We start from the raw sequence: 17,665 nt of genomic DNA on the forward strand, positions 1-17,665 counted from the left end.
CTCCATGCATCATCAACCAACCAAAGGATATACACTACAAAAGCCTGCCCTTCGGTCGTCAGCACACAGCCCCTCTCCCTCGCTGGGTCTAGAGTCCCCAGCCACCGCTCCATCTCTCCACGTCATCATCTCTGCCTCCATCTCAGGCATCACTGCTTCTCTGGGTAGGGTCCTGCTCTCTGCTCTTCTCCCTTGATGGTCCCAGGGACCTCTGCCCCTGGACTGCAAAGTCAACCACTTCCCTCCTTTTGCTATCCTCACAGTCAGTCCTGATAGCAATTATTCTGGTTATGTATTTTTAATTAAAAAAAAAAAAAAGCACAAAACTTTATTTTGGTATTGCTTGATTTATAGGAAGTTAGAAAAGTATGGTGAGTTCCTGGGTCCAGCTTTCTCCGGTGATCCTTTCTCTCACAGTCCATAGGGCAGTCAAACCCAGAAAGTTGATGTTGGTGCAGTGCAGCCCTTTACTCTGACGTCAGCAGTTTTGGCATGCACTCTTTTCTCTCCCCCTCCTCCCCACTGTGTCTTCTTTTTCTCATATAGTTAGGTCAAGTTTATCAGGTGTGAAAACTCGAGTAGGTATCCTCACAATCAAGATATGGCATGCTCTTGTTAACAAAAAGAAACTCCCTTTTATCCCCCCCCCCCACTCCCCTCACTGTAGCCCCTGGCAACCACTGAGTTGCTACCCATCACTATAATTTTGTCACTGAGAGTTTTCTCTGAATGGATCATAGAGTGCCTAACTCTAAGTGTTTGTAGACTATGTTAAGAAGTTGAGTGAAGTTGAAGGTAAGAATGTTTAGGAAAAAATATTAAGAGTTTAAGTGGAAATAGTGGCAGAAATGGAAAAGTAGAAAGGAGGCCTGGGGTTTTAGCTGCATATTTGTGACTTCATTCTTGAGGATGGCGTGTTGTCACTGATTGCCTAAGCACCAAAGGGGAACCGTAGAGTTCAGGCAGGTGAAACGCTGCCTATAGCCTATAGGAAGGTCTTGAAAGAACTAAATGGCTGTGTTAAGTGCCATTGAGTCTATTCCAAATCATAGTGACCCTGTATAGGGTTTCTGAGGAGAGGCTGGTGGCTTTGAGCTGCTGACCTTGCAGTCTAGTTGTCCTACAGCGCCATACCAGGGATCCTATTATGAGAGGGAGGCAGTTCTGAAGAATGCCAGGTACAGTTGAATTTAAATGATGGGCTTCAGAAAGGAATCAAGGTTACAGGGTTTTCTAGCTTTGAAAACTGTCTTAGCTATCTAGTGCCACTGCAACAGAAATCCTACAAGCAGGTATCTTTAAGAAACAAATGCATTTTCTCACAGTTAAGTTGCTACTAAGTGCTGTCCAGTCGGTTCCAACTCAAAGATAGGGACGCTATACAGGGTTTCCGAGGCTTTAAATCTTTTTGCAGGAGCAGCAGACAACATCTTTCTCCCTTGGAATGGCTGGTGGCCTCGAACCGTGGACCTTATGCTTCACAGTCCAGTGCTTATCTCACGGTTTGTTGTTAGTGTTGGTGTTACGTGCCTTTGAGTCGGTTCCGACCCAGAGTGACCCTGACCCAGAGAGCTCTCAGTCCGTCTCTTCCCATGAATCTAGAATCCTCAGCTCCTCCCTCTCTCCATGTCCCCATCTCTGGTGTCGATTGCAGCCCACTCGTAATCCTTTCATTGGCAACCACATCAGATCACATCATGGGGGAATCGTCACATAATTACCACATTACATCAGTACATAACTGCCAAACCACTGAGGTCATGACCCAGCCAAGTGGGTACATATTTGGGGACGGGGGTGGGTGGGTGGATAGTATGGGGGAATGACACAATTCAGTCTATGACAGAAGGGTGAAAAATAATAACACTATTAACAATGAAACACGGGAGAAAGTTGTTGGTATGGGAGAGATGGGCAGATAGGAAAAGAAATGCAGTGATAGAAAACGTTGGTAGTAGAGGCAAGCAGGACCAGCAGGACATTGGGTCCACCCTGTGTTGTGATCTGGCTGGATTGGTAAGACTGTGATGATGGGCAGTTAGGGATTCTGAGGCCCCATTAAGTTGTAGGGAGTCCTGGTGTGGCGCTGTAGGCTAATGTCAGACTGCAGAATCGTTTGAACTGCAAGGTCGGTGGTTCAAGCTCACCAGCTGCTCCTTGGACAGAGTCGCTTTAGGTCGGAATTGACTCAGCGGCCCTTAACAACAACAATGTTGAGTTGCAGGGGACAGAGCTCTGAGAGTCATGAATGGTCCCTGCCAAGTTCAGAAGCAGAATGGGGCCCGCCTGCTATCTCCTCATCTTCCATGATCTGGGCGTAGCTAACCTGCCAGTGTTTTTTCATTTGTGGCTGCAGGAATAGTCATGTGTTGAGGACCAAGGATTAAAACGCATCAGACTTAGATGATTTCTTTTTCTTCTCCTGGAATAAACCAGAAAAGCTTGGTTGGCTCCAACCCCGAGAGGTATAGGAAGGTATGGTTTGTACAAGTGCTGCACTTGAAGCTAAGTAGTGCTGAAGCCCGATTAGTTATGCCTAATGGATTCTTCATGGCCAGAAATGGTCAAAAGGAAGTGGTGATAGCGATTCAGATTTAAAAAATATAAAACACTTAAGTCATCGTAGAAGCATTTTAATGAATTTGCTCTTAAGGGATTATGAACTACAGTGAATTATTGTAGCGGCCTGGGCCCCAGAAGGGCAGCGCTTTGCAATTTCTCTCTAGCTCTGGTGTGGTGGCTGTTCACTTCACAATTCCACGGTATCTTCAGAGGCATCACATCCCAAAGGCTGGTCTAAAGTGTATGGGTTTGCCCTGTAACTAGACCGGCTGAGAGATGCAGGTTTTGCCCTTTTTTTAGATGAGGGAACACAGAAACTCCTGACTTCTCTAAGAGAGCGCTGTCAGTATCTGGAGCAGAACGCATCTTCAGAACACAGAATGTTTCTTTGCTCATTAGTCAACTTGCAAGGTAGAGAGAACACAGATATTTAGATTTTACTTGAGCTTGCTGGGAAAATCAGTAAATCTGTGAAAGACATTTGTCTGTCCTGGGCTGACTCTGGACACACCAGAGCCGAGGCTTAATCACACATACACAAGGAGTAGCTGGTGGGTTTGAACCGCCAACCTTTTGTTTAGAGGTCCAGTGCTTATCCTACAGGACCACACCAGGACTCTCCAGTATTATTTGTTGTTGTTAAGTGCTGTTGATTTGGTTCCGACTCACATAGACCCTGAACAGGGTTTCCAAACAGCAGCTGGTAGGTTTGGACTGCTGACCTTGTGGTTAGCAGTCCAGTGCTTATCCTACAGTGCCACATCAGGACTTCAGCATTATATGTTGTTCTTAACTGCTGTTAAGTCAAGTTCCAACTTACAGTGACCCTGTGTAGGGTTTCTGAGGAGCAGGTGGTGGGTTTGAACTGCCGTCCTGTGATTTGCAGTGCCATATAAGAAGTCCTTAGTATTATGTTATTGTTTTTAAGTGCCATTGAGTCGGTTCCGACCCATTGCGACCCTGTATAGGGTTTTCAAGGAATGAGTTTGAACCAGCAACCTTGCGGTTCAAACCGACTTTGCAGTCCACAGGACCACACCAGGACTCCCCAGTATTACCTGTTGTTGTGAGTGTTGTCGAGTTAGTTTGTACCTATAGCGACCCTTACGGGGTTTCCGAGGAGCAGTTGGTGAGCTTTGAACTGCCGACCTTGCAGTTAAAACGGCTTTGCAGTCGGGTGCATTAACCCACAGCGCCACACCAGAACTCATAGGTGAGGCTAAATAAATTTTCAACAAGGATCAGCTTTTTGGTTTTTATTTTAGTGTTGTTTTGTCTAGCAAATCTTTTGCCCCCTGTTGCAGTCTGTATGGACACTTAATATATGCTCCTGTTAATGCTTAATATTAATTTTTAGGGTTTTTTTTTTTTTTTTTTTCTGCAACACAAACATGCCATGATTCCCATCTTCTCACCGAGAAAAGGAGGCATTTCAGAGGGAAAGTTGTTAAAGAGGGTGAGGGTCCTGACCGAATTTCCCAGTTTCCGAGAAGGCTACACTGCTCGGTGTACTGGCTCCTACCCAGGAATAGTTGGGGAAAACGGAGCCAGCTAGGCCTCTCTTATCAGGCAAGTCAGATGTGTGGGTTGAGCCTAATCTGAGATTGACCAAGTGCTTAGTTCAGCATGTTGTTGTTGTTGTTAAGTGCTGTTGAGTCAGTTCTGACCCATAGCGACCCTGTATAGGGTTTCCAAGGTGTACTTGGTGCATTGTTATTGTTATGTGCCGTGGAGTCGGTTCCGACTCATAGCGACCCTACCCTGTACAGGGTTTCCGAGGCTGTAAATCTTTACGGGAGCAGAAAGCCTCATCTTTTTCCTGCGGAGCAGCTGGTAGTTTCCAACTGCTGACCCTGAAGTTCACAGCCCGATTGGTAACATTATAGAGGCTTGGATAAACTCCTCTGGGCTATTTTTTCTTATTTAACGCCCAAAAAGGAAATACTACTGTTTTTCTTACTATGGGTGGGAGTCAGTTGTCCCCGAACAAGTCATTGTTTCAGTGTGAAGCTGTGCATCCCCCCAGATTCACTGTCTCAGAAGCTCTGGAGATACCTGTCTCCAAATCTGTGTTCTGACCTCCAGGTACTTCTGATGCAGACGTGCTAAGATGGGAGAATCACTGCTCCTAACTTGGGGGACATTTGGCTCTCGTCTTTTCCTTACTCACCTTAGCAAGAAATGAGACTGTCCTTACATGCTCCCGCTTCCCAGGGTTTCGTGGCTCAGCTAACCTGAGCCATGTCAGTGCCAGTGTAAACCTGGGGTTTTCTTACTGTTCATTGGCATGGCATAGAGACAGAGATGAGGGAACGATTGTCCTGAGGACCCTCAGTCTGTAGAGGATGAGAAACAGGGTGAATCTGACAGGGAGGGTACAATTAATTCAGGTGATAAACAACAAAGTCACTTTGTACAGGTTGAGCCGAGATGCCTAGATAGAAACAATGTCCACTAGGTCATTTGGAGGTAAAACCCAAAGGATCTGCGTGGCTAGAGAGCTAGCAATTTGAAAGTTACTATTGAGTTTTTTCTATGGTAATTTCGAGTTTTTCCATACAGGTGGTTTCATGAGACTCTGTTGGGGTATTTTAAAAGGTGATTATGCCCTTTCCCCACCTTTGTCAGTGAGCGTTGGGATCTCTCTAGTCCTCAAAGTTTCCCAGGTGATTCTCATCAGCACATGTGGGAAGCAGAACCCCCAAACATGGGCTTGTTATATAAAGGAGCTTCTAAAAGTTGGTGGGAAAATTCCATTTGTTTTTTCCCCATCCCATTTTGCACAAACTTTTTGTAGCCCCTCGTATGTGACAACCCTGAGAACAAGCAGAGGAAGAGCTGGAGGCCATGCATGGACTCTTGGGGACGGTGTTTGAGTGAGGGTCTGGTAAAGGTAGTGTGTGAATGCAGATTGCCCTTAGAAGGAACTGGAGAGATTGGACACAGTCAAGAGCAGGGTTTTGCAGCTGCTAGGGACTGGAAAGTCCAGCGGAGGGCGTGGCCACCAGCTTTCCAGCTCACCAGAGAGGAGATGCAGACACTGCCGCCCTGGTGACCACACAGAAGCCGATTCTCTCTCTCTCTCTCTCTTTCTCTCTCTGTGTCTTTCTCTCTCTCTGTCTCTCTCTCTCTCTCTCATTTGGTGTAATTGGAGAAACTTGAGTATGTTGCTACAAGATCAAAGAGCCAATCAATAAAGGGATAAATAGAAAAGGGGAGGACCAGGCGGTGACTAGTGAAGCTGCATCCTGGAGGAGACAGGATGGCTTCAAAAGCCCAGCGTTTAGGGTTGGCCTTGAACAACAGGAGGACCATCCTACCTTATCCTGGGAGGAAAGAGGTAAGGGCAAGATTGTAGCTCTTGGAGATGGGCTTTAGCCCCTCACTACTGTCTTTCTTTGTATTTAATAAGAAAACAACGGTTTCCTCACTCTCTAAATTCCTCTTATCTTAGCATATTGTGTTCGAAATAAGGATGACAATGCAGACGTAGGACACACGCATCAAACATTCTCTGGGGTTCTGTGCGAATGTCCCCCCCAAATCACTTTGAAGTGTGCTCTGTTAATCAGCTTCAAAACAATATTTCTAGTAATTTGAATAAGATTCTTATTCACTCGCTTCAAAAAGAGTTATCACTTAATAAAAATAATGCAGGGCTTCTGACTGTTGGTCATTGGCTATCTTGGTAAACTCTGGAATCCTGGGCAGTGTTTTTTAAACTCTGAAATGCATATTCAGGCTTCCTTTGGTTTCAAAAGACATTTGAAATCTAATTCCATGCGTGAAAACAGTTTAGTCATTGCTCAGGAGGAAAAACAGAAAAAATTAAATGCATCTCTAGATGAAAAACCCATTTGTTTTGTTTAGCGCAGCACCTGAAGTGGTGAAGAGTAAGACTACACAGTTTCCTTTTCAGGACAGTGGATATTTGTTTCACTTTATGAGCTAAGGGATTTTTTTTTAAAAGATTGATACATGTAGGTCCTGGTCACTTTTTACAGCTTGCACTAAGGAGGCCAGCCCCCCTGCCAGTGTGGTGGGGCTAGTTGTAACTGACAACGTCTGTCTCCTGCCCTGTCTCCCCTAGTGACCCCCATATATCCGTCTATACAGTGTACTGTCATGATATATATCTGTGTATACAGCAGCATGCGTATCTTGCTCAGGTTCACTAACTTGGTTGCTGGGTTTTGTCTGCTTTTACATGGTTCACTGGGGAGCCTCACATTGGTGCTGTGTGTCTGCCTCACTTTGAGTTAATAAAGGCTCCCATGACTCTTGTGTGATGGAGGTACATTGATTTCACAATGTATTTAGACTACAGTAGCAAGACCTCCAAATCAGTAGTGTGATGTTCTGACAGGTTCATTACAATCAGTGGGAACGACTGTGTATTTCACCTTGTAAAGCGAGTTAGTAGTTAGCACCTAGTTAAGCTCACAAAGCTCATTTAACTCATTGCTGTTGGGTGCTGTATAGGGTTTCTGAGGAACAGCTGGAGGGTTTGAACTGCCTACCTTGTGGTTAGCAGTCCACTCCTTACTATAGAGTGCCACACCAGGGTTCACTCAGTCTCCGTCACAGATTGAGGGTAAGCTACTCTTCTTCCTAGTCCTTTTAGTCATCTCTTTTCTTCCTTTTCAGTCCTCCTTGTGTTTGTCCCCACCTTGTTCCTTTTTCCATCATATTTCAGTTTCCTTCAAGGATTACTGGAGTTGAAGATTGGCCTGGGGTCCTTTTCCTCAGGGGAGTTTCTGAGTGAACATTGGTTCTGGTGGGTTTCCATGGGTGCAGGTTCATACAGGGTGTCATTGGCATTTTCCAGACAGCCCCCCCCCCCCAATTTTTTTCATTTTGTTGTTGCTGTTTTGACTTCTACAATTTGGTGACAAAGATTACATTGTTCAAGCTGAGCAATCATTGTCATGCTCTTTTAATGCGTATTTCTTCCTTCCGAGACTCAGTGACTTGAGTTGTTGTTAGGTGCCATCGAGTCCGTGCCAACACATAGCAACCTTATGCACAGCAGAACGAAACATTGCCCGATCCTGAGCCAACCTCACTACTGTTGCCACGCTTGAGTCCATCGATGCTGCCACTTGGCCAACCCATCTCACTGCGGGTCTTCCTCTTTTTCTCTGACCCTCCACCTTACCAAACATGAGATCCGTCTCCAGCGATTGCTCCCTCCTGACAATATATATGAAGTATGAGAGATGAAGTTTGGCCATCTTGGCCTCCCAGGCTACATTTCTTCCAGAACGGATCTGTTGGTTCTTTTGGCAGCCTATGGCACTTTCAGTATTCTCCTCCAACGAACGCCATAACGCAAAAGCATCAATTCTTCTATGGTCTTCCTTATTCACTGTCCAGCTTTTGCACGCATATGAGGTTATTGAAAATATCATGGCTTGGGTCAGGTGCACCTTAGTCCTCAAGCTGATATCTTTGCTCTTCAACACTTTAAAAAGTTCGTGTGCAGCAGATTAGCCTAATGCAATACGTCGTTTGATTTCTTGACTGCTGCTTCCATGAGTGTTGGTGGTTGGTTGATCCAAGAAGAATGAAGTCCTTGACAACTTCAGTCTTTTCTCCATTGATAAGAATGCTGTTGATCCCATATAGATCTTAAAAAAATAATTGAAAGCAAGCCATTCTTACTAAACTCAGCTGTTTGGTTTTAAAGATGTCTTCAAGTGCGATTTTTGGTTTAAGGTTTAAAGATTATCTCAGGGCAATAATTTCAGGGGTTCATCCAGCCTCTGTGGCTCCAGAAAGTCTAGAGTCCATGAGGACTTGAAGTTCTGTTCTGTACCCTCTTCTGTCCCCAACTTTAATCAGGATTCTTGTATGGAATCTTTGATCAAATGTTTAGTAATAGTAGCCAGGTGCCATCTAATTCTTCTGGTATCAAGGCAAACAAGGTTGTTCATGGAGACAATTAGCCACATATTCTGTGTTATTGTTGTTAAGTGCTGTTGAGTTGGTTCTGACCCATAGTGGCCCAGAATAGGATTTCTGAGGAGTGGCTGGCGAGCTCGAACTGCCGACCTTGCGGTTCAGACTGATTTTGTAGTCCAGCACATTTACCCACAGCAGTATTATTCCTGACTCTCCTCCTCCTGTTGCTTCAGGTGACTGCTTGCACTAACTATACAGTGACGTAGAAAGTAGAACAGAAATAATAAATGGTATGATGAGGTTGATGAACTGCGCTATCCCATGAAAGCAGGTATATTGTTCTTCCAAACCAAGGAGCAAGATCCTGGCTGGGATTTGGTTGGACTAAAGCAGTCTCAGCAGTAACTCTGGACTTTTCCTTTATGCCGTTGTTGTAAATACATTTATCACGCAACACTGGCCACTTCTACTTTTTGTGTAGTTCTGTGGGTTAATGCACCAAACAACTGCGAGGTCAGCAGTTCAGGCTCACCAGTCACTCCTTGGAAACCCTATACAAGGTCACTGTGGGTTAAAACCAACTCGAAGGCACTTAACAACAACAACCAGTTATTGACAGCAGGTAATAATGCCCAGCTGCGCACCTCCACCTTTCATCAAGGTGATTTATGTCTCCATTCAGCAGGACGACTTCTTACCCTCCCTACCATCCTTGGTTGTTGTTAAGTGCTGTCGAGCCGGTTCCGACCCATGGTGACCCTGTATAGAGTCTCCGAGGAGCAGCTGGTGAACTTGAACCGCTGACCTTGCAATTCAAACTGACATTGCAGTTCAGCACATTAACCCACAGCACCACACCAGGAGTCCACCCTTGGTTGTTGTTGTTAGGTGCCATCGAGTTGGTACCGACCCATAGCAACCTTAATGCACAGCAGAACAAAACACTTGCCCGATCCTGGGCCAACCTCACTATTGTTGCCACGCTTCAGTCCATTGATGCTGCCACTTGGCCAATCCATCTCATTGGGGAAGTGACGAACTACTTCCGAATATTTAGTCACTGAAAGCCACCCTTTGTAGCCACTGATAAATTTTGGTCTCTATATACAATTTGCCTGTTTTTGTCATTTTATACAAGCAATATCATAAAATATTTGTCCTTTTGTGATGGGTTTATTTTGTGCAGTGTGATGTCATCAAGCTTCATCCATACTGTAGCACGTATCAAGCCTTCATTTCTTTGGCTAGATGGTACTCCATTGCCTATCTGTTCATCCGTATATCTATTGATGGATATTTATCCATTTATCTCTCCATGGATATTTAGGTTGTTGTTTTGACTATTATGATTAGTTCTTCAAGGAACATTGGCGTGCAGCTCTCTCTTTGCGTCTTTTATGTGTATATATACCTAGAAGTGGAATTACTGGGTCATAAACACAGGTCTGGTAACTGCAAAGTCAGCTGTTTGTACCCACCAACTGCTCTTAGGGAGTCCTGGTGTGGTACTGTGGGTTAATGTGCCAGAGTGCAAAGCAGTTTGAACTGCAAGATCGGTGGTTCAAGCTCACCAGCTGCTCCTCGGAAACCCTATATACAGGGTCGCTATGGGTCGGAACTGACTTGATGGCATTTAACCACAACAACAAGCTGCTCTTAGAAACCCTACACAGGATTGCTGTTGAGTCGGAACGGACTTGCTGGCACACAACAGCAGTGATAGTTCTGTTAGGTTGTTTGAGGATCTCCACACTGTTTTCTGCAGCAGCTGTACCATTTTCATTCCCATGAACAATGGATAAGGCTTCCAGTTTTCGCACATCCGTGCCAGTATTGTTTTCTTTTCTTGTTTTGAATCTTTGCCATCTTCCTTGTTGTTAGTGCCAGCAGGTCGTCGGTTCTGAGGAGCAGCTGGTAGGTGGTGGTTTGAGTTGCCAACCTCGTGGTTCACAGTCCAGTGCTGAGCCTATAGCGCCACACCAGTTGTATAAAATATATTTTAATATCAGGAATTGTGAGTCCTCCTACTTTATTTGGGCATTTTTTTTGAGGTATTCGGGGCCTGTTGTCTTAAAGTTGAGGATTGGTTTTTCCATTTCTTTAAAGAAGGCTGTTAAGTCTTCTAGTTCAAGCAAAGGAGTCCTGGTGTGGTGCTGTGGGCTAAAGGATCAGACTGCAAAGCTGTTTGAACTGCAAGGTTGGTGGTTCAAGCTCACCAGCTGTTCCTTGGAAACCGTATACAGGGTTGCTATGGCTTGGAATCGATGGCATTTAACAAGGACAACAACAACAAAGTTCATGTAAATGGAAGATGTTGGTTAATTTCATTTAAGTCTTGGTTAATTTCATTCAGCAGTGTTTTATAGTTTTCCTTGTACAAGTCCTTCACATCCCTTGCTAGATTTATTCTTAGATAATTTCTTCTCTTAGATTTATCTCTAGAAGTTTTCTTGTAGATTCTTTGGGGTTTTCTTGTTCTAGATCATACCAGTGAATAGAGATAATTTTACTGTGTCTTTTCCAATCTGGACACCTTTTATTTATTTTTTCTGTCTTACTGCTCTGGCTAAGACTTATAATTCCATATCGAATGGAAGTGCCTCACCTTTATACTTAAAAAAGTATAAACTGTAATGTTGAATATTGGTTTTTCATATATGCCCTGAATCATACTGAGGAATTTCCTTTCGAATCCAGTCTTCTTTAGGGTGTTGGATTTCTATCAAATGCTTTTTCTGTGTCTGTAGAAATAATCTTATAGTTATTTTCCTTTATTGTATGACTCTGCTGTATTTATTTTTCTAATGGCACAGTGTTACTGCGTTTCTGGAATCCCACGTGTGGTTGTGGTGTATGATTCTTAGATTGTGCTATATATAGGCTTCTGTTGGTTAATGTTTTTTGTTGAGGATTTTTGCATCTATATTCATTAGAGATGTTGGCCTGTAGTCTTGTTTTTGTGTTCCAAGAGCAAAGGTGTCAGTTTGAGGACTAAGGTGCGCCTGACTCAAGCCATGGCATTTCCAGTCACTTCATATGCTTTTGAAAGTTGGACCAAAAAAAAAAAAAAAAAAAATCTGTACTGGAAGAATACTCCTTAGCAGTCAGGATTTTGAGACTTTGTCTTTCAAACTTTGGACACATGATCAGGAAGGACCAGTCCCTGGAGAAGGACATCCTGCTTGGTAAAGTGGAGGGTCAGCAAAAAAGAGGGAGACCCCCAGTGAGATGGATTGACAGTGGCAGCAGCAATAGGCTCAAGTAATGGCAACTGTGAGGATGGTGCAGGACCAGGCACTGTCCGTTTTGATATGCATAGAGTCCTATGAGTCGGAACCAACTCAACAGCACCTAATGGCGCGCGTGTGTGCGTGCATGGTGTGGTGTGTATGTCTGACTTGGGTGTGAAGGTTATGTTTGCTTCATGGTGTGAATTAGGGATTATTTCTTCCTTTCAAGAGTTTAAATAGTTGGCATCAATTCTTCTCTAAAATATTTGGTGGAATTCCCCCAGTGAAGCCATCTGGTCCAGGACCTTTATTGTTTTGTTTTGTTTTTTTTTTCTGGGAGATTTTTGATCACTCATTCAGTCTCTCTCTTTGTTGTGGTCTGTTAAGACTATTTCCTTTTGAGTTGGCTTGGGTGGGTTGTGTGCTTCTAAGAATTTGGTCATGTTATCTAGGTCTGATTCTTAATTAGGAAAGCAGGTCAGTCATTAAAGATATAAAGTTACCAATGAAACGAAAAAGAAGGCCCAATACTGTATAGGAGCCACTAACCCGTCCCTTCTTTCCCTTCTCTTCTACAGAACCTAAAAGCAGATCCAGAAGAGCTTTTCACAAAACTAGAGAAAATTGGAAAAGGCTCTTTTGGTGAGGTGTTCAAAGGCATAGACAATCGGACTCAGAAAGTGGTGGCCATAAAAATCATTGATCTGGAAGAAGCTGAAGATGAGATAGAGGACATTCAACAAGAAATCACAGTGCTGAGTCAGTGCGACAGTCCATACGTAACCAAATACTATGGATCCTACCTGAAGGTAAGGCTTAAAAAGGACGATTTTTCCATTGTGCGGCACTTGACTGGGACCGAAGCAGTTTATGTGAAGGATTGTGGGGGCACAGCAGGTTTTTAGAAGCAGGAGAAATGTTCTGACCTTTGCAATCAAAAGAACCTGGCTTTGGTAGTTTTCCTCATTCTAAAATGTCACCTATAGAAATACATTTTTGATGTGTTGATTTTTGTGTTTGATGTTAGAATACCCTTTTAAACAGGAAAGAGTATTTTCTAATGAGAATTAGTCATAAAAATAGACCTCATTAATTTATCACAGCAGTAACTATAAGTCATCTAAGGTAGGTTGACTTCTGATTGGTTATGAGGCGCTCTGGTGGTGCAGTAGTTACGTGGTTAAGTTCAAACCCACCAGCCACTCCACAGGAGAAAGAAGTAGCAGTCTGTGTCCGTAAAGATGACGGCCTTGGACAACCCATCCGGGCAGCTCTGCTCTGTCCTATGTGGTGTCACTATGACCTGGAATGGGCTAAATGGCAGTGGGTTTTGTTTTTTGGTATGATGAATAATAAAATCTCGTGCCACCCTAAGAATATTGGTCTTTTTGAGATTTTCAGTCATTTCTGTGGTTTAATTTATGAGATTTTCAGTCATTTCTGTGGTTTAATTTAGTGCTGTGCTTTAGAAATGCTGCTGAATGATGGTGATGTTCGTTAGTTAACTATCTGCCCACTTACTCACCTGGCATTCTTAAAAGTGTAATTACAGGATAGTTGGGTAAAGTGTATTTATGTAGCGCAACACTGTGAATTTGCCTTCATCTCCACCAAGCTGTCTAAACGGCAAAGATCAATACTAGAAATCGTTTTCCAGTCCTGCACAGAAGCATTTGATCATTTTAGATGGTATAGTTTTAAATATGAAAGATTAAGACTGTTTTGTGTTTTAAGCTCCTCAACACATGCTATTTCACTGAACTTAGAAGTGTGTTGTGTCTTTCAAAATGAAATTTTAAGAATTTTAAGAATTTGGTTTTAAAAGAATCTGAAATCTTAAGTAAACCAAAACTTGATATATATAAAATAAACTGTTTTCCGAGGTCCATGAGCAGTAATCCTGGGTGATATAAAAGACTGTAGGCCTACATTGCTGTCCTTGGTCTAGCCGGTAGCTTCTCTGTGTTGCAGTTGGTAACATGCTCTGATGTCAGAAAAGGGATATCACAGGTTTTGATTGGTGGGAATAATAAGGAAAAGTAAAAGGATGGAAATATTGAGAATCATTGAATTTATGAAATGAATAGAAAAAGGAAATCAAATTTTAATGGTAATTCTATTTTCAAGTACTCGCATTATTAGGTAAGAATGTCAGTAAGTAGGCTATTCTTAGAGGCCAGGTGATGTGTTTTGAAATGGAAAGATGTAGCTAGCTGTTGTTCTGCCTTGGTGTGTGGCCCTGAATAAGCTTTTGGCTTTTCTTTTTTAAATTCTCTGACCTTTAGCTTTCCTCATTTTTAAAGTGGAAATTAGTGATACATAACCCCATTGCTGTAAAGATGAAATGGAATTAAGTGTGTAGAAGGACCTGGCATTTAATAGCTACTTGATAAGTGTTCATTTTATTCCTTGATTGATTAAATCACACCACATCTCTGAAATTACCTTTACAAAGAAAAGGCATCTGTGGCAAGTGTTCAGCCCAGAATACCAGGTAGGACCCGAGAAAGGAGGAGGAAAGGTCTGTCTCTCTGTGGGCTCTAGCACTCTCATGCCCCTGGACGCAGACAGCGGTGAGGAAGCATCAGAAGTTGATGTCAAATTCTTCTATGAAAAAGCAAAAACCGTTTTCTCAAAAAGCAGAACACTAATGTTGGACTCTTCACAGTATCACTTCTGTCCTCTGAAGCCCAGCCTTGGAGTCCCTGTGGCATGCTGACATTTGTTTGCATTTGCATCAGGCAGCAAGGGTGGTGGTGGAGGGAGGGGGAAGTTGAGGATCAGGCCTAGATCTACCAAAGGCTAACCCAGGCTCACTGCCATCGAGGCCCTTCTGACTCACAGTGACCCTAGTGAACAGAGTAGGACCGCCCCATAATTATTCAAGGTTGTAAATATTTACAGAAGCAGACAGCCACATCTTTCTCTTAGAGAGCGGTTGGTGTGTTTGAACCACCAACCTTTTGTTTCGCAGCTTTAACCACTGCTCCAATGATTATTATCATGTATTATTTCTGTTCACATTCCCTTGGCCAGAATTCAGTCTCTGATGACACTCTACTCCGGGAGACTGGGAGCTGCCAGTCAGTTGTGCGCTGAATGGGGGGAGGAGAGAGATTTGGTGCCTAGCAAGCTGGTCTTTCTTAGTCACTTTACTGGACAAAGGAAATGGCATCATTCCATGAATTGATTTTCTCCACGGACTGCCTTCAGGTGGGATGCAACTTTTGATAATGATGTCCCAAGTGTTTTATTTTATTAGGCAGATTGTCCTTTAGAAAATACAGCTGCCACAAGAATGCCAGGAAGAGCATTACCATTGTGAAAAATTGCCCTTGATTTCTGGAATGATGTAAAAGACAATCCAGTCATTGTTGGCTAAAACTATAATAATTCTCTCATGTTAAACATTAACGATTACAAATTGGGCACAACAGGACTCTGTTTGCCCTCTCTTATGTAACGTTGTTGTTGTTAAGTACCGTGGAGTCGGTTCCGACTCATAGTGACCCTTCACAGAGTTTCCAAGGCTGTAAATCTTTACGGTAGCAGAAAACCTCATCTTTCTCCCGTGGAACTGCTGGTAGTTTCGAACTGCTGACCTTGAGGTTGGCAGCCCGATTTGTAACCACTACGCTACCAGAGTGACATAGTTTCATGAAATTCTGTGTCCCGAAGCAGACCCTCAGTGGAACCTCAGGGTATCCCTCCGTCATTTTGGTGGCCTTGTTGTTATGAGCCATCGAGTTGGTTCTAACTCAGAGCAACGCAGTACTACAGGGCCTTCCAAGGGTGGCTGGTGAGTTTGAACCGCCGACCTTGTGCAACCTTGCAGTCCAGTGCTCTATCCCACAGTGCCATACCCGGGCTCCTTGGTAGCCTTAAGAAGTTTAAATCATTGTAGCCCTAGCCTACTATAGCCAGCCTTGGAAGCCCCACGGGGAAGTTCTTCTCTGTCACATAGGGCCGCTGTGAATGGTAATTGACTTGATTGGTGGTGATGGGGGGGGGGGGTGCGGAGACAGAGCAGTTGTCAGTGAAGATACAGATTAAACTGACTTGTAAGACAAATGAGTCTTAGACACAACATTGAAAAGAAATGTGTTCTGTGTGTTGCTCCTTCCCCTTTGGAAGTTCTCTCATGATATACATAACTAATATTCTTAGTAATTGGTGTGGACAAGGCCTTGGAATCTCCCCCAGTGTTGAGGGACTTTCATGCAGCAGGAATGAACAGAAAGATTACTAGAATTGGTTTCTGAAGTGTTGGCTTAACCTTAGGTTTCGTAATTATGTTTTGGTTTTATTCATTGGGTCCAGAAAAACAGATGAAAACCATTAGTTACTCAAACCAAACCACTGCCATCGAGGTGATCCTGACTTATAGCTGCCCCATATAGGTCTTCCAAGGCTGTGAATGTTTACAGGAGCAGAAAGCTCCTTAAAAACAATAGCGGTTATTGTTGAGTGCCTCAAGTTGGTTCCGACTCATAGCTAGCCTGTATAGGGTTTCTGAGGAGCGGCTGGTAGGTTTGAACTGCTAACCTTGTTGTTCACAGTCCAGTGCTTTTATCCTACAGCACCATACCAGGAGCCCAAAACAGTAGGTCTGAATATTATGACTGTTACTGAGGAGCAGCAAAATACAGGTAATTTTGATTATATTATAAACAAAAACTTTTAAATGTCTTTGAGTCTGTATAGGGCTTCTGAGGAGTGGCTGGTAAGTTTGAACCACTGACCTGATGGCTCTAACTGACCTTGCAGTTGAACGCATTATCCTGCTGCACCCCAGAGGACTACCCAGACCACACTGTTAAGTGCTGTTGAGCTGGTTCCAACTCATAGCAACCCTGCAAAGGGTTTCTGAAGAGTGTCTGGTGAGCTTGAACTGCCAACCTTGCAGTTCATTAACCCGCAGCGCCACACCAGGACTCAAAAAAAAAAAAAAACAAACAAACCACTAGTTATTGTAAAAATTAATTCTGACTCATTGCAACCTTACGTGTGTCAGAGTTAGAATTGTATTCCATTGGGTTTTCAGTGATTGGTTTCTCAGACGTAGATTGCCAGACCTTTTTTCTGAGGTGCTTCTGAGTTCACTTGAACTAATAGCCTTTTGGTTGGCAGCTCCGGTTCTTAAATCACAGGAATAGCTTTTTATCATGTTGTTTTTCCACAGATAAAAAGCAACAATTTCCTGTGCTTACATTGATCAATCTGGAGTCTGGATATGCCTTGAACAATATTATTTTTCTTAAAACACTTCATTCGTTGTACTTCAGGTGTTGGATTTTGGGGAAATTAAACTTCAGATGCTGTGTACAAACCATTATATACCATTGGAGTTTCTGTCACAAAAATACCATCCAGGAGGACAAAATGAAACTGGATGTGGGAAGTTTTGGGGAGCGTGTAGGAGGAGAAAGAACTTTGGCTTCTTAGGCAGTAAAGACAGACAATATGATGAGAAAGAAGATGGTAAGATATAGTCTGGGGTCTCATGCCTTCACAAGTAGAAGTCATTCTCTCAGCAGCGTAGACCTCTTCATTTAGCTTTGTTATTTAGGGTTGGGATTATCATCCTCTCAGAGTCTTCGCTTTGAGAACTTCTAGCCCCTGTGATGGCGTAGTGGTTACCAGTTGGGCTATGAACCTTAATGTTAGCGGTTCTAAACTACTAGTGACGACTCCGCGGGAGAAATATGAGGCTTTCTGCTCCCTTGAAGATTTATAGCCTCGGAAATCCTGTACAAGGTTGCTATGGGTCGGAACCCACTCGACGGCACTTAACAAGAACAACAGGCCCATATGGTCAGGATCTTGGTACCTGATGCTAATACAGTTAGTTCTTTGTTTGTGGGAGCCAGAGAGAACTGATGCTCTCTGACCCACTGATAAGCTCAAAGATAAAATGTGGTTTGATATCTTAACCAGTGACAATAAAGAATGATACCAGGTGTGTAAAA

The 17,665-nt window shown here is 43.4% G+C and overlaps 1 protein-coding gene across 2 annotated transcripts in view; it reads left to right on the forward strand.

Annotated features, from left to right (window-relative positions):
• Positions 1 to 17,665, forward strand: part of STK24 (serine/threonine kinase 24) — a 143,968-nt gene that overhangs the window by 56,685 nt on the left and 69,618 nt on the right. The window contains exons 1-2 of one of the 2 annotated variants that reach the window (XM_006831982.1): positions 5,825 to 5,902; positions 12,275 to 12,505. In XM_006831982.1, coding sequence (XP_006832045.1) covers positions 5,825 to 5,902; positions 12,275 to 12,505 — 309 coding nt within the window. Of the gene's footprint in view, positions 1 to 5,824; positions 5,903 to 12,274; positions 12,506 to 17,665 lie in introns of those variants that run through there. The other variant, XM_006831983.1, reaches the window with a different exon arrangement.

The sequence above is a fragment of the Chrysochloris asiatica genome, unplaced genomic scaffold (genome assembly GCF_000296735.1).
Source record: "Chrysochloris asiatica unplaced genomic scaffold, ChrAsi1.0 scaffold00005, whole genome shotgun sequence".
In the NCBI taxonomy this organism is placed as follows: Eukaryota; Metazoa; Chordata; class Mammalia; order Afrosoricida; family Chrysochloridae; genus Chrysochloris; species Chrysochloris asiatica.